The sequence below is a fragment of the Macrotis lagotis genome, chromosome 1 (assembly GCF_037893015.1).
Source record: "Macrotis lagotis isolate mMagLag1 chromosome 1, bilby.v1.9.chrom.fasta, whole genome shotgun sequence".
Classification (NCBI taxonomy): Eukaryota; Metazoa; Chordata; class Mammalia; order Peramelemorphia; family Peramelidae; genus Macrotis; species Macrotis lagotis.
In genome coordinates, this window is record NC_133658.1 from 300,468,174 (window position 1) to 300,486,444 (window position 18,271).

The window sequence follows — 18,271 nt, forward strand, 5'->3', positions numbered from 1 at the left end:
CTCCCCAATAAGATCTTAACAAAAAGTTCATTGTGTTTTGCGGAAAATTAATCCCTACAGTGCAGAAAAATAGGGAGAACCCTAGTCCTGTCAGCATGACCATACCACATGAAGAATGCTTGAAAGAACTGGCATCATCTAGCCTCTAGTGAAGATATTTTTGGGACTAAATGTCTACCATCAAATATTTGAAAGACTATCCTGTGGATGTGATACTAGGGATATTTGGACTGAACTAATCAACATGGATGGTAGTTGCAGTAATTTGGATTTTGGTTCCAATATAAAGAAACATTTCCTAATGATAAGATTGTCTAAAAGCATTCTTATTTTGCTTCTGGAGGTAGTGGGCTCTCCATTGTTTGTAGTCCTATATTAGAGGTTGGTTGATCACTATTTTTGTGGATATTCTTGAGAAGATACCTGTTTATGATGAATTGGAACAAAATCAGAGATATTCTGATGCTAAATTCATTTCTATTGGTTTATTTCCATGGGTTTTCAAGAAGGCTTAGCTCCAAGGGCTTAATCACAGATCATTTACTTTGATTTGGAAGGTGCTTGGAGAGAGAAGAGAATCAATGTTGATGTCATACATGGACAAGTCTCCATAATTCTAGGTGAACATGTCCAATAGCATTTTTGAGGTTAATGAAATTGCCATGATATTGTAACTAATGCATTTTAAAGCTTTGGCCCCCTATAATTTACTCCAGTTTAATTTTGTCTATATGTCACCATTGGACTTCTGGCAATTAGGTATTCCCTACTCTGAGAGAAAAATCTAAGTCTAGGCTTCCTTTACGTTTGCCATTTAAGGGTCAATACTAGCAATGGCTTTCAGATTTTACGTTTTAAACTGGAAATATTAAAATTATGGATTTGTAGTCAGGGACTGAGGGCTCAAATTCTAGCAGTGTTCCTTATTATGACTTGGACAAGTCATTTAACTCCTCTGGTACCCAGTTCTTTTATCTAAAAAAATGAAAGAATTGGACTAGATAGAGCTCCTTACAGCTCTAAAAAAAGTTCCTAAGTAATACCTATCAGTTTTATCTTCTTCACTCACTCTATCAGTTCTAAAAATTAATACTTAGGAATACTTAATGCAAAAAAACAGGGAGGTTTATAGATAACTTCAAGGCATTGCCTTGATATGTCAGGATGGATCATCATGTAAAGTAGAAGATCAAGGATAACCATAATGGTAAGAGGAAATTGAAGTGAAAGGAGAGAGGTGTATGAATTAAAGACAAATATTATTTCTAACTATATACATCCCATACTAATATCTTTGATATTCACCTTCAGAGGGTGCTTCAGAAGAAGAGAAGCAACTAAGCAGGACAATGATGAAATACTGGGCCAACTTTGCTCGAAATGGGTGAGATTTTTTAACAAAGGAAGGTGAGAGTTTAGTACCTAAATATTAGATTATGTGTCTCAGAATTTTTAATGATTATCCTATTTTTTCTTAATATTATAGAGTTCTTAAGATCATGATAAAGTCCACCTAGTTCAACCTCTTCATTTTTCTTTTTAATTTGATTTATTTGAATTAGCAAATATTCCTTCCTCTTCCCATGGAAAACAAAAATCTTTGTAAGACATATGAATGGTCAAACAAAACAAAACATTATTTGTTTTATCTATCAAGAGAAAGAGATGTATAATGTTATCTATCTATCCATCTAGCTGTCTATTTTTTTCTATTTTATATATAACTTGTATAGCTGTTTATATACAAATGTATGTGTATTTGGAAACATATACATATATTATTACATGTATATACATCTGGATGAATATTTGCTCTTAGATATGTCCTGACAGACAGAACTGTCAGGAATTAGGTACTTTTTCATCATAAAGTCCCTGGAATTGGCCATTATATTGATCAAAGATCTTCAATATTTCAAAGTTATTTGTCTTTATAATATTGTTATTGTATAAATTGTTCTCCTGGTTCTATTTACCTTATTCTCTAACATTTCTTATAAGTGGCCACACATTTCTCTAAAAATTTATTGGAGCATGATAGCATTCAATCATATTCAAATACCATAATTTATTTCCTCAATTAATGGTCACTTTCCTACAGTAAAAAGAACTACTATCAACATTTTGTACTTATGAATATTTTTCCTATTTGTTTGACTTTGTAGTAGTATGTTGTGTGCACAGTTTAAAATTTCTTGGGTATAATTCGAGTTGCATTTTCAAATGACTTAACCAGTTCACAACTCAACCAGTAGTGCATTAATGTAATTGCTTTTCCAAAACTCTTTCAACCTTCATTTTTTTTTCTTTTGTCAACTTAAACATTTGCATGAAGTGAAACCTCTCTAATTATTAATTAATTAGAATATTTTCTTTTCATCTGACAATTGATAACTTGGATTTCTATCTCTGAAAATTTCTTGTTCAAAACCTTTGACCTTTTTTTCCTGGGGCGGAGCCAAGATGGCGACATGAAGGGATCGAGTCTTAGGAGCTCTCTGATAAAAACTCATAAACTAAGGACTCTAACTAAACTTTTGAGAGATAGAACCCACAAAGGGACTCAGGGAGGCAGTTCTACTCAAGGTAACCTAGAAAAAGAAAGGCTCTGCTCCCCGGGGCCAGAGGGGCAGCCTGCCAGAGGGGTGGCCCACCAGAGCCAAAGAACTTCAGCCTCCTGGAGGCAGCCCCAGGGCACTGGGACCTTAAGTTCACAGCAGTGGGGCAGTCTCCTGAGCTGCACCCCGGGGAGCACTGGCAAAAAGTGGGGGAACAGCAGGGGACCTCTGCCAGAGGGAGCACATGGAGCCCAGCCCTCAGGGCACACAGCCAGCAGCCTGGTCTTTTGGCAGCTCAAATCCAGGAAACAGAAGCAGGTGGAGCCAGTAAGCAGGAGCCCCCAGGGCATGAGCCCATTGAGCTGAGGGAGGGGAGTGAAAAGAGAGAGACTGCAGAACTCTGTCCTCTGCCCCTGGAACAGGACTCTGGGACTCTGACCACATTCAGATCCTAATCCCAGTCTAGGCCCCCCCATAGAACAGCAGCCCCCCCCCCCCACCTCAGCCCCGTGGCAGAGGGGGGCGCTTATGGTCATTCACAGACCAGGAGGAAGGACAGAACCTCACACACTGAGACCCTTGTGGGAGTGTCCCAAAAGCTCAGGAAGCACCCCCCAAAAACAGGTTTAGGCTGGGAAAATGAACAAAGAAACAAGAGGAAGACCATTGAGAAATAATTTGCAAATGAGCCCAAGAAGCATCAAAATACTCAGTCTGAAGATGAGGAAGCACAAGCTCCTGCATCTAAAGACTCCAAGAAAAACAGAAATTGGGCTCAGGCTATGAAAGAGCTCAAAAAAGACTTTGAAAATCAAATGAGGGAGTTAGAAGAAAAAGTGGGAAAAGAAGGGAGAGAGATGCAGGAAAAACATGAAAATGAAGTCAGCAGCGTACTCAAGGAAATCCAAGAAAATGCTGAAGAAAATAGCTTGCTAAAAAACAGCTTAGGTCAAATGGATAAAACAGTTCAAAAAGTTATTGAAGAGAAGAATGCTTTAAAGAGCAAAATTGGCCAGATGGAAAAAGAGATAAGAAAAATCTCTGAGGAGAATAAATCCTTCAGACAAAGAATAGAATTCAGGGAGATTGATGAATTTACCAGAAATCAGGAATCAATACTTCAAAACCAAAAAAATGAAAACTTAGAAGAAAATGTGAAATATCTCATTGAAAAAACAACTGATATGGAAAACAGACTTAGGAAAGATAATTTGAAAATTATTGGAATACCTGAAAGTCATGATCAGGAAAAGAGCCTTGACATCATTTTCAAAGAATTACTACAGGAAAATTAGCCTGATATTCTAGAAGCAGAGGGCGAAATAGAAATGGAGAAAATCCACCGATCCCCCCCCTGAGAAAGAGATCCCAAAAAAACAACCCCCAGGAATATTATAGCCAAGTTCCAGAACTCCCAAGTCAAAGAGAAAATATTACAAGCAGCCAGAAGGACACAGTTCAAATATCATGGAGCTGCAGTAAGGATCACACAGGACTTAGCAGCAGCTACATTGGAAGCTCGTAGGGCTTGGAATACAATATACCAGAAGGCCAAAGTGCTTAGAATGCAGCCAAGAATGAACTACCCAGCAAGGCTGAATGTCCTCTTCCAGGGAAAAAAGATGGACTTTCAATGAACCAGGGGAATTTCAAAGGTCCCTTTTGGAATAGTCCAGAGCTGAACAGAAGGTTTGATCTTCAGATACAGGACTCAGGTGAAGCATGGAGATTGGAGGAGAGGGGGGAAATATGAGGGACTTAATGAGGATGAACTGCATGTATAGAAAAATGATACTGATAATATTCATATGAACCATCTCAGTTAATAGAGCAGGTAGAGGGAGCTTTTATAGTTGAAGCACAGGAGAAAGCTGAATTTGAAGATAAAATATGGTGTAAAAATGGAGTCAATAAGAAAAAAAGGGAAATGGAATGGGAGAAAGAAAAAGTAGAGGGGGAATAGTCCAAGTTATTTCACATAATAAGATTTTTTTTTATTACAATGAGCTATTGCAATGATATGGAAGGGGGCAGGCAAGGGGGAATGAGGGAACCTTTGCTCTCATCAGAGATGGCTAGGAGAGGAAACAGCAAATATACTCAATGGGTTATAGACAACTGGAGTAAGAAGGAGGGGGGGAGTAGGGGGAAGGGGTGGGGATGTGAATAAAGGAGGAGAGGATGGACCATGGGGGGACAGTGGTCAGATATAACACATTTTCTTTTTTTACTTCTTGCAAGGGGCTGGGATTGGATGGCCTGCCCAGGACCATAGGGCCAGGTGGATTCTGGGCCTAAGGGGTGGTATGGGGGCTCAGGACTTCTTGGCCCCAGGACCAGGGATCTGTCTGCTGTGCCACTCAGCAACCCTACAGCAGAGGCAGAGTGAAAGGAGAGAGAAAATATAGTACACAGTAGTGGAGAAATAAGAAAGGAGGGAGTTGGGATCAGCAATGGCAACGTTGGAAAAATAAGGAAGTAACTTTTGTGATGGACTTATCATAAAGAATGTGATCCACTCACGACAGAGTTGATGGTGTTGGAACAAAGACTGAAACACGTTTTTTGTTATTATTATTTGGGGCAGGGTGCAGGGCAAGTGGGGCTGGATGGCCTGCCTGGGGCCATATAGCAGGGTGATCATTGGGTAGCTGGGGCCGGATTCGGACCCAGGTGCTCCTGGCTCAGGGGCCAATGCTCTGTCTGCCACCCAGCCACCCCTAATATTATTACTATTTTATTTTATTTTGGGTCTTTTTTTCTTCTTCTTTTTGGTTTTTGCTGGGCAGTGGGGATCGGGTGGCTTGCATGTCACATGGCTGGGTGATTATTGGGCTTACGAGGCTGGATATGGACTCAGGTGCTTGTGACTCCAGGGCTGGTGCTTCGTCCATTGCACCACCTGGCCATAGCTACAATTATTACTATTATTTTTTTTTAATTTTAATTTTTTTCTCCCCCCCTTTACTTTTTTGCCCAAGCAAGTCTATCTATATTCATGGGGGAGGGGTATTTTGTTTACTTGTAAAAAAGTATATTTTATTAATGTAAAGAAATACATTTGTACAAAATGAGAATAAAAACAAATAACCACTTATCATTTTGGGGAAATGGCAATAATTCTTATAAGATAAAATTGGTTCCTTATATATTTTTAAATGACACCTTTATCCAAGAGTCTTTCTTCAAAGATCTTCTTGACTCAATTACTTGCTTCTTTTCTAATTTCAACTGTATTGGTTTTGCCTGTGCAAAAACTTTAAAATTTTTAAGTAATCAAAATTGTTCATTTTTACTCCAGTGAGCCTCTCTAAGTCCTTGATTGGTCAGGAAATTTTCGACTATCGATAGATTTTTCTTGTAATTTATTTATGATGTCACTCTTGATATTTAAGTTATATTCCAATTTGGAGCATACCCTGGTCTACAGTGAGATCATTCTCCACCTAATTTCTGTCAGAATGTTTTCAATTTTCTCTGTAATTTTTGTTCAAGAGTAAGTTCTTTCTCAAATAGCTAGGACTTCTGAGTTTATCAAACACTAGACTACTGTGTTTTCTTGCACTGTTTGTTGAGAAATTGATTTAAACTAGCTGGCATTATGGCTAGAGTGTCAGGTCTACAATCAGGAAGATTCATCTTTCTTGAACTGAAATTTGACTTCAGGTACCTAGTACCCATGGCAAGTCACTTAACTCTGCTTCACTTACCTCACCTGCAAAATGAGCTAGAGAGGGAAATGGAAAACCATTCCAGTACATTTACCAAGAAAACCTCAGAAGGGGTAATGAAGAATCAGACATAATTAAAAATGACTGAACAATAACAATAACAAAATATTGTGTAATTAATCTGCTCTACTTATCAGGATCTGTTTCTTAGCTTGTTCTAATTTGTTTTGGTGATTACTGCTTTTTAGTAGAGTTTGAGCTCTTATAATGCTACATCTCCTTCCTTCCCATATTTTCACTATTTTCTTTGAGATGTTTTACTTTTGTATGGGGGGAGGTGCAAGGCAATGGGATTAAATGACTTGACCAAGTTCACAATTATTAAGTGTCTGAGGCCAGATTTGAACATAGTTCCTCCTGACTCCAGGGTTAGTGTTCTATTTACTGAGACATCTAGCTACCCTTTTACAATTTCTTTCTAAAGTTATATTCAAGTTCTTAAATTATTAATTTTGTGGGGTTTAGCCTTGTATACGTATAGTATCGTTTAGGTACATAAAGCTCTTCTGCTATTATTACTATTTTACTATCTATTTCTACCTATAATTTATTTAATTTTTCCTGTAATTCTTCATATGCTATGACATTTGGAAGATATATTTAACATTGATATAAATTCATTGTCTTTGATACCTTTCAATAAAACATAATTTATCTATATGTTTTGATTAAATGTTTTTATTACTTTATCAGAGATCATACTTGCCACCCTTGCCTTTATTTTTACTGAAGTTAAAGCATAATAGATCTTGATCCATCCCCTTATTTTAACTGAATGCATATTCTTTCAAATATATTTTTGTAAGCAATATATTATTTGAATTTGCTTTCTAATCTTCTTCCATTTGCTTTAGTAGATATATATTCCATTCAATCCTTTCTACTTTATTTGTGACTTTACCCAATTCACATTTATGATTATGATTCATTTTGAATATTTTATCAATTTGTTTATATGATATGCAATTATATTTATTTGATATATAATACATAATATATTTATCATTAATATTCCCTCTTATTGTTTTTCTTCTGTTTATGAAGGGGATGGCAAAGTCTTCATTACTGATGCTCTAGCAAAGATGCAATCTGCTTCTGTTCCCCTGCTCCTCTTCTCTCCCCACCCCCAGAGGCTAATCACAGGTTTTTCTTTTTTTACCTTTCCTTTTAAACCCCACTTCAAGATCTCCTTTTGATCATGGTTAGGTTTAAGACTAATTCCTCCTTTCATTTACTCTTCCTTTTCCACCCTGACATTCTTTTTCCCCATTTCCATTTTCTATGTTAAGCAAAATATATTTCTACAGTTACTACATATTTTCTTCCCTCCTTTGAAAAGTCCAGGTAAAAGTAAGTTTCAAGTATGGCCCATTTTTAACACTCATTTCTACTTATTTATCAATTTCTACTTGTGCACCAAAATTATATGCAATATCTTTATCTTTCCTTTATTTTCCCTTTCTAGTCTATAAAATTTAGCAAAACATTCCAGCAAACTCTCTCATCCCTAATGATGTTAGGATTCTGATGGGACACAAGTTTCTTCTTCACATATCAGAATGTCAACAACATATCCTTGTTTTAATCCATAGTATTGCTCTCTGCTTTTTATGTTTCTCCTCTCTCCTCTATTTGAATTTTAGTTCTGATCTTTTAATTAAGAATATTTGGAAGCTGTCTAATTAAAGGTCTGTTTTTATTTTATAGGCTAATATTTATCTTTTCTGGATAATTTTTTTCTTGAGTGTAAGCCTATACATTTCTATGTCCTTGGTTCTTGAATTCTTTCTTTCTGGTTGATTGCTGTATTTATTCTTTGAGCTGGAAGATCTGGATTTGGGCTATAATGTTCTTATTATGGGTTTTTTTTCCAAAAAGATAATTGAGAGATTCTTTCTATTTTCACTTTGCCTTCTGGTTCAAGGGGAACTAGACATTTTTCATTCGCAATTTCTTGAAATGTGAAGTCTAACATTTTAAAATTTTTTTTCATGTTTTTCAGATAGCTCAGTTATACTTAAATTATAGCTTTTGTTTCAATCTGTCTTCCAAGTCAACTGTTTTTGCTATGAGAAGTTGTATTTTTCTTCTTTTATAGACTTTTGACATTAAAAAGATTCTTATTGTTTCAATTTCTATTTGATTTATTCTAGTTTGCAGGGAATGTATTGCTTGGATAAGATTTCATACTAATTGTGCAAACTATAAATTTTCTTTTTAATTGTTTCATGGTTGTCATTTATTTTCCTTTTTTCTCTACAATTCTAATTTTATCTTTAAAATCATTTTAAGACATGTATCTTTAGGGGCAGCTAGGTGGCACAGTGGCTAGAGCACTTGCCATGGAGTCAGGAGGACCTGAGTTCAAATAATGGCCTCAGACACTTAACCTAACTTTGTGGGCTTGGGAAGCCACTTAACCCCGTTTGCCTTATAAAAATCTAAAAAAAATTATTTTAACTTGTAATAAAATATATATATATATATGTATATATACTTTATTTTAACATTAAAAAATTTTTGAGTTCCAAATTCCCTCCTTTCTTTCTGTCTCTTCCCCACATATTGAGAAGAGACACATTATGATATCAATAATACATGTGAAGTCATGTAGAACATATTTGTATATTAGGTTTATTGCAAAGAAATGAAATGAATAAGCATGTTTCAATCTACTACAAAAATGACTATTATAAACATTTTGTAGATATAACTTCTTTTCCTTTAATATTTTTTGGGATAAAGACCTAGTAGTGGTATCACTGAGTTAAAGGATATGAACACTTTTATAATATATTGGGCATAGTTCCAAATGTTCTTTTGAATATTTTAAATTAAAAACCCTCTTATTTCATTTCTGTTTTTTTGTTATATTTTGAAGTCATTTTCTTCTTCTTGCTTTCTGTCATGAAGGATTATGTTATTATGTTAAATTTTGATGGTGAGATTCTTCTATCCTACTTCTGACTTTGGACTTTATGTTATATCCATGATTTACATAAATATAGAGGAATGTGTAGGTAATACTAGTGTCCTTTTGCTACTTTCTCAAATTACTGAGTGTTGTGACATCTTAGAAACAGCTCAGACTGAGAACTACATTTTAGTGTTCTCAAATGCGGCAATCTGGGGAAAATTCTGAACATCGTTTCCTTCTTGGTCTGAATGCAGTAAGTTGGGTGTCTGTTTGAGAATCAAGACTTTGGACTGGTCTCTGGTTGCAGTTCTAGTAGACTGCCTCTGGACTAAGCCAAAGATAGTTCCGCTGGTTCAGAGGACAAAATTGTAGGCTTACTTTTGCCCTAGTATACCTTTCCCAGTTATTCCCCTTTAAGTTTCAGACTAGGCCAAGTGTTGTTACTGATAACCCTTTCCTCTCTGGGGGGTCAGGACCACATAACTACTGCTCAGTAGACAGATTAGGATCAGTGCATTCTTTTCCCTGGAACATTAGTCAATGATGCATCTCCGTTTCTCAGCCTGCCCTGAATCTTTGCCATAGAATTGGTTAATGAATTTTAGAGCCCTTGTTCCTTCTACCCAAGTAGATAAGGGATCTCTTCTTGTCATACTGCAGTCTGACCTTCATCTAGTCCTAACCTGGCTAACTCCATGCAATGTGTTCCTGCCTATACAAAGTTACCAAACTTTTGTTTGTTCTGTATGAAGACTTGTATTTCCAAGGAGGAGTTTTATTTTGTATGCTTTATAGATCTGTGTAGAAGAGTTGTGGGGAAACCTTGGCTATATTTCCATAACTCCACTATCTTTATTGGTCATACTTCACAGTATTTTAAAAATAAGGACCATGGAGATTTAGAGGGTTAAAGAACTGTCCAGTTCTTTCCACCATGGCATTGTGGTTTAATCATCTTCTCCTACTGATGTGTCTGCTTCTTTTCTTGTATCTTTTGTTGCTTCTTTTCCTTGTGTTTGCTCTGCTTCTGATGTTGCTGTTCCTTCTTCTGATTTTCTTTATCCTTTTTCAATACCTAATACTCATATTTCTTCTACTATTTGTTTTTATTTCATCTATTTATCCTGCACATTCTGCTTCTTCTTGTGCTTTGACATTTGGTTTGTCTACTTCTGTTTCTTTATTCTCTTCTTAATGCTCTTCTCTTTTTTCTTCCTTTTTATTCTCCCTCATTTTCTTTTTTTTGTTCCACTTTTCTTTTTTTCCATCCTTTTCTTTTTATCCATCCTTTTCTTTTTTTCTATCCTTTATCATTTTATCTTTTTATTTTCTTTCTTTTGAGTTACTATTGAGGAAGAGGAATAGTTTAGAAAAAGATAATGATATACTGGTCTAAACTTGCATTTATCAAGATAAAAGATATAACAGCCACATGCACAAAAACAGGGATTGAAATATTTACTTTAACTTCAATTTAATTCTTTCTAGAAGTAAAATTAACATTTTTCTTTAATAATGCCTGGATTTTTTTCAAATAATTCCCGATATATTTGCTACAGATTTTCCCTTATAATCCATATATATATATATATATATATATATATATATATATATATAAATATATTTATATATATATGTGTGTGTGTGTGTGTATGTATGTATGTATGTATGTATGTATATAAAATAACAAAGGAAGAAGATAAAAGGACCAGTAAAACTGAGCAATGAAAAAAATCTAACAAAACATGAAATATTCTGCACATAGTTCATTCTACAAAACTAAAGGCAAGTGAACTTTACTTCATTTCTTAGTATGAAGCTAACGTGAACCCAGGGTTCAGTCTTTGGTTGGGATTGGAATCTTCCTCGCTAACTTGCTATCCAGCTGTGGAACCTCTGCTGATGTCAAACTGTCACGACCTGTATTGCACTGTGGCTAAAAGCCTCCTGCTGGCTTTCCCTACTCTCCAACTTCCTAGACTTTACTTCTCTTTTCCCCCCAAAGAGACAGAGAAGATCCTCTATGATGTCTACAGTTCAAAGCTTGTTTTAATCTTCTCTTTTTCTTTGTGGTATCTGTAGTTTGAAGGTCAGAGTAGAGGCTTCATTTATCTTTGGTAGGGAAAAACTCTGGGAACATATTAGCTTCACACAATCATCTTGGATCCACCCCAGAAGTTTAGTAAAGTCTATCAGTACTTCCTTTCAGATATTTACCAATGGTCTCCTTAATGATCCCATCTAGAATATTCTTAAGAACTTAAGTAAAGCTCACTTACCTATAGTCTTGTAGAATTTTCCCTTCTTCGTTTTTTGAGAAGCATCTTTATTTTTTCATACATTTGCATATGTTTATTTTTAGATTAAAAAAAATCACTCACAGGGGAACTATCAAAACAGTCTATTAATTGGACCTAAATACAAAATCTAATTGAAGGGGGGGTGGCTAGGTGGGGTAGTGGATAAAACACTGGCCATGGAGTCAGGAGTACCTGGGTTCAAATCTGACCTCAGACACTTAATAATTACCTAGCTGTGTGGCCTTGGGCAAGCCACTTAACCCCATTTGCCTTGAAAAAAAAAGCTTAAAAAAATCTAATTGAAGAACTTTAAAAAAAATGTATAAAACAAAGAAGAGAGGAAGGAGAAAAATGAATAAAGAAATGAGAGTCATGGAGAAAAATTATGAAAAATGCCTAAAGAAATCAAGTCCCCAGGGAGGATATGTGGGGCAGTGGATAGAGCACTGGCCCTGGAGTCAGGAGTACCTGAGTTCCAATCTGACCTCAGACACTTAATAATTACCTAGCTGTGTGGCCTTAGGCAAGCCACTTAACCCCATTGCTTTGCAAAAAACAAAAAACAAAACAACAATGGCAAAAAAAATCATGTCAGTTAAAAATTAAAATAACCAACTGGCAAAGGAAACACAAAAGCTAATTGAAGAAAATAAAGCCCTAAAATTTAGAATTAAACAAATAGAAAACAGCAAATCTACAAGACTACAAGATTCCATCAAACAAAATAAAAACAGTGGAAAAAAATGAAGAAAAGGGCTTTTTAGGAAAATAAATGACCTGGAAAATAGATCCAAGGGAGACAATCTACAAATCAGCAGACTACCAGAAAGCCTAGATCAAAAAAATAACCTGGAAACCATGCAGTAAATTGGAGAACTATGCAAATCCGCTAGAGCAAGAGTATAACCATTGAAAAAAGTCCACAGAAACCCTCCAAAAAGAGCTCCCAGGATAAAAACTCAAAGGGCTTTTATAGCCAAATTCCAGAGCTCTCAAATAAAGGAGAGAATATTGGGAAGGAAAAAGAAAACAATGCAAATATAAAGGAAACAAAATCAGACTCACATTAGACCCATCAGCCTCAACACTGAAGGATTGGAAGACTTGGAATAACATATATTAGAGAGCAAAGGACCTTAGATTACAACCCAGAATATGCTACCCTGCAAAATTCAGCATATAGTGTCAGGGAAAAAGATGGATGTTCAACACAACAGAAGACTTCCACAATTTCCTGACATAAAGACCAGAGCTGAGCATAGAATTCAATTGCTAAATATAAGACTCAAGAATTGCATTAAAAAGGTAACTGAAAAAGGGAAGGAAAAACCAAAATAAAACAAAACAACTGTTAATCAAGACCATGAAATTGTATACAACCCTAGAAGATATAACACTTCTAATTCTTGAGAACTTTACTTCTCTTAGTATAATTAAAAGCTTGAATATAATGGAAGAGATTGGATTTAAAGGATATGAGTACAGTTAGGTCTTATCTCTCTATTGAAGAGATCCAAGATGACATCACTATGTTTAAGACAAAAAGCCCTGATGAAAAGCTGGGATATTAATTTAATATTTAACTGTTTCATTATCCTTTGACCTAAATTAATTCTGCTGTGCTGACAAGTCTTAGCACCTTGTACAATGAGGGCATGAGAAACTGAGGTTCTAAGTCAGTGGCTCTGTAACTTATAATCATTTGCAAACTTCTCAAGTGAGACCTTCAGAGCTCCCAGTACTTAGAGACCTTTTAAGATTCTCACAGTTAATTAGATCAGGGTTTGATCTAACTCACCCTTATTTGACAAGGGCTTAAGTACCCTGGGTAGGGAAGGGGTGGGTAAAATTTTACTTAACTAGGGGTTAAATACCCTGGGAATATGTGTGTTTGTGTGTGTGTATGTTTCTGTGTGTGTGTTTGTGTGTGTGTGTGTGTGTGTGTGTGTGTGTGTGTAGGGGTAAAATGTGAGAAAAAAGTAAACTGTACTTCACTTGACAAGAGATAAAATACCTTTGCTGGAGCTGGGAGTGGGTGAAAATAAGAGAGAAAATAGGCATTGGTTCACTTAACAAGAGATTAAATACTGCCTGTGTGTGTGTGGGTGTGTAAAGTGTGAGAGAAAAATAGATCTAGAGTGGGGAGAGGCACAAATAGTTCAAGAAATGATTTCACTTTGGATGATACTTTGGCTCATGAGGAAGACTGAATCCTTGGAGGGTACTTGAAAAGGGGGTAAGGTAGAAAAAGATTATTATTATAATTTGATGTAATTTGAGACAATGCTGTTTATCAAGCAATCAAGCAAGCACTCTGTGGTGATACTTTGCTAACAATGTGAGTTTATCAAGCAATCAAATAATCAAACTGTGATCAATGGTACCTTATCAATAGTACTAGAGCAATAAATAATACTAAGTGAAGAGGCATATAGATTTATAATTTTAGAGGGAAAGAAGGGAAAGTATGAACTCAGTAAATTCTATTCAGTAGATTTGACCCAGGGAGGGAATAAGATACATTCCAACTTGGGTTTAAAAATTTATACTAATCTACAGGGAAGGGGCAACAGGGAAAGGGAAAGATAAAGGAAGAAGGGACTGAAAAAAGGGAAGCCAAAGGTAAAAGTGAAAGCAAACTGAAAGTCAAATTTTAAAAGAAAAGTCAAAGGGGAAAGGGAGTAAAATTTTGGGGAGGAGGAATCAGAGGAAAGAGAAAAATATAAACAGAGAAAGATAGCATGGAGGGAAATAAAGAATTAGTAATCATAATTGTAAATGTGAATGGGATCAACTGTCCCAGAAAATGGAAGTGGATTGCAGAAACACATTTGAAGCACAGAGATACAGGGAGGGTAAAGGTAAAAGGTTGGAGTAAAATATATTTTGCCTCAGCTGAAGTAAAAAATATCAGGGGTAGCAATCCTGATCTCATATGCAGTTAAAGCAAAAACCATCTTATTAAAAGGGATAAGAAAGGAATCTATAGCTTCTTAAAAGGTACCATGGATTCACCGTACCACCTAGCTCTCCCCATATGGGGTTTTCTTGCCAAAGTTATTAGAGTGATTTTCCCTTTCTTTCTATGGCTCATTTTACAGATGAGGAAACTGAAGAAAAACAGGGTAAAATGTCTTGCTTATTGTTACACAGCAAGTGTGTCTCTGAGGTCGCATGTTAACTCAGGTTATGACATGAAGTCTAAACTTTTTAAAAATTTTTCCATGTTTTTCTCATAGCTCAGTTATTCTTAAATTATCTCTTTTGTTTCAATCTGTCTTCCAAGTCAACTGTTTTTGCTATGAGAAGTCATATTTTTCTACTTTTATAGACTTTGGAAATCAAAAAACATTCTTATTGTTTCAATTTCTATTTGATTTATTCTAGGTTTCATGGAATGTATTGCTGGGATAAGGTTTCATACTAGTTGTGCAAACTATAAATTTTGTTTTTTATTTTTTCATGGTTCTCATTTATTTTCATTTTTTCTCTACAACTCTAATTTTGTCTTTAAAATCATTTAAAACATGTATCTTTTGGGGCAGCTAGGTGGCACTGTGGCTAGAGCACTGGCCATGGAGTCAGGAGGTCCTGAGTTCAAATATGACCTCAGACACTTAATAATTACCTAGGTGTGTGGCCTTGGGCAAGCCACTTAACCCCATTGGCCTTGCAAAAACCTAAAAAAAATCATTTTAACTTGTAAATATATATATTATATATATATATACTTTATTTTAACATTAAAAAGTTTTTGAGATCCAAATTCTCTCCTTTCCTTCTGTCTCTTCCCCACATATTGGGAAGAGAAACGTTATGATATCAATTATACATGTCAAGTGATGTAGAACATATTTCTATATTAGGTTTATTGCAAAGAAATGAAATGAATAAGTGTGTTTCAATCTACTACAAAAAATGACTACTATAAACATTTTGTAGATATAACTTCTCTTCCTTTGATCTTTTTTGGGATAAAGACCTAGTAGTGGTATCACTGAGTTAAAGGATATGAAAACTTTTATAATACTTTGGGTATAGTTCCAAATTGTTCTTTTGAACATTTTAATTTTAAAAAAATCTCTTATTTCATTTATTTTTTGTTTTATTTTGAATTCATTTTCTTCCTCTTGCCTTGTGTCATGAAGGATTATGTTTTTGTATTAAATTGTGATGGTGACATTCTTTTATCCTACTTCTGACTTTAGACTTTATGTTATGTCCAGGATTTACATAAATATAGAGGGATGCATAGGTAATACTAGTGTCCTTTTGCTACTTTCTCAAATTATTGAGTGTTGTGGCATCTTAGAAACAGCTCACACTGAGAACTACATTTTAGTGTTCTCACATGGGGTAATCTGGGGAAAATTCTGAACATCCTTCCTTCTTGGTCTGAATAGAGTAAGTTCCTGTCTTGGGTTTCTGTTTGAGAATCAAAACTTTGGACTGGTCTCTGTTTGAAGTTTTAGTAGACTGCCTTTGGACTTAGACAAAGATACTTCCGCTGGTTCAGAGGACAAAATTGTAGGCTTCCTTTTGGCCTAGTATACCATTCCCAGTTATTCCCCTTGAAGTTTCAGACTAGGCTAAGTGTTGTTACTGATAACCCTTTCCTCTCTGGGGGGTCAGGACCACATAACTACTGCTCAGTAGACAGATTAGGATCAGTGATCATTCTTTTCCCTGAAATATTAGTCAATGATGCATCTCCGTTTCTCAGCCTGCCCTGAATCTTTGCCATAGAATTGGTTAATGAATTTTAGAGCCCTTGTTCCTTCTACCCAAGAAGATAAGGGATCTCTTCTTGGCATACTGCAGGCTGACCTTCATTTAGTCCTAACCTGGCTAATTCCATGCAATGTGTTCCTGCCTACACAAAGTTCCCAAACTTTTGTTTGCTCTGTATGAAGACTTGTATTTCAAAGGAGGAGTTTTATTTTGTGTATTTTATAGATCTTTGTAGAAGAGTTGTGGGGAAACCTTGCCTATATTTCCATAACTCCAGTATCTTTACTGGTCGTATTTCAAAGTATCTTAAAAATAAGGACCACTGAGATTTAGAGGGTTAAATAACTGTCCAGTTCTTTCCATCATGGCATGGTGCTTTCATCATCTTCTCCTCTTGATGTGTCTGCTTCTTTTCTTGTATCTTTTGTTGCTTCTTTTCCTTTTGTTTGCTCTGCTTCTGATGTTGCTGTTCTTTCCTTTGATTTTCTTTGTCCTTTTTCAATATCTAATACTTATGTTTCTTCTACTATTTGTTTTTATTTCATCCATTTATCCAGCACATTCTGCTTCTTCTTGTTCTTTGACATTTGGTTTTTCTACTTGTTTCTTTATTCTCTTCCTACTGCTATTCTCTTTTTTCTTTCTTTTTATTCTCCCTCATTTTCTTCCCCCCCTTTTCTTCTTTTTATCCATCCTCTTCTTTTTATCTATCCTTTATCATTTCAGCTTTCTATTTTCTTTTTTTGAGTTACTACTGAGGAAAGGGAATAATTTAGAAAAAATAATGATATACTGATCTAATTTTGCATTGATCAAGATGAAAGATGTAACAGACACTTTTACCTAATCGGGGATTGAAATATTTATTCAATTTAATTCTTTCCATAAGTAAAATTAACATTTTTCTTTAATGTTGCCTGGACTTTTTTCCAAATACTTCACCATCTATCTCCTAGAGATTTTCCCTAATAATCTACATATATATGTATGTGTATATATATATATATATATATATATATATATATATATATGTAGCTATATAAAATAAGAAAGGAAGAAGAAAAAAGGATGAGTAAAAGTGATCGATGAAAAAAATCTAGGAAAAAATGAAATATTCTGCACATAGTTCATTTTTACCTCTGTAAAGGATCAGGAATTGGTATCTCTTCATGATTCTTCTTTGGGGCTAATTTGTTCTTTATAATTTTCACAAAATTCAATTTTTAAATTTTTTTACTTTTGTTCTTTGTCTTTACATTGTTGGAGTAACCATTTTTTCCCCCTGATTTTGGTTGCTGTACTTTGCAACATTGTATGTCAGTCTTTTCATGCTTCTCTGTTTTTTCACGCTCATTTCTGATAGTACAGCAATATGCAATTGTTGTCAGGTTCCATAATTTGTTTGCCCATTTCCCAATTGATAGACAACTAATTTCTATTTTATTGCTACTATTGCTATAAATATGAAATTAATTCTAGCAATTTCAGTTCCAGGGATCCTAATGGGGAAGGTTTGCTGAAGTGGCCAGCATATGACCAGAATAAACAACACTTAGAATTTGATATAAATCTTGCTATTGGAAAGAAATTGAAGGACAAGAGTTTGGAGTTTTGGTGAAAGATTCAAATTAAAAATATAGTATCTTCTGCTGTCCTTCACTGCTCATTTTACACCCTGGATTCCATTTCTCTATTTCTGATTTTGTTGTGCTTCATCATTTCCTAGAAAAAAGTACCTTGCACTGAATTTTAAAATTCCTTTGCTTTTCCCCCATATTTAGTAAAATTTCTTTTAGCTAAAATGTTCCCTTATCCCCCCCCCCCCAGTCTTGGTCCATAAGCTAAGGTGGTACATGATCTTGATATAAGAGGTAAAAAATTAGAGTAGAAGGATAGACTTACCTTTGATATCTATGGATAACAAGAGTTAGAAATAGTCACACAAGATAAAAGAAACTATATTGATTCAATAAAGTTAAAAACATTTTGCAGAAATATAGTGTTAAAATTATGTCATAGATATTTTTGATTTCC

At 35.1% G+C, this 18,271-nt stretch overlaps 1 protein-coding gene across 1 annotated transcript in view; it reads left to right on the top strand.

The window, feature by feature from the left end:
* LOC141494319 (liver carboxylesterase 1-like) overlaps positions 1 to 17,855 on the top strand; it is a 58,908-nt gene extending 41,053 nt beyond the window's left edge. The window contains 2 exon segments of the mRNA XM_074195431.1: positions 1,312 to 1,384; positions 17,732 to 17,855. Coding sequence (XP_074051532.1) covers positions 1,312 to 1,384; positions 17,732 to 17,855 — 197 coding nt within the window.
* The last annotated feature ends 416 nt before the right edge of the window (positions 17,856 to 18,271 follow it).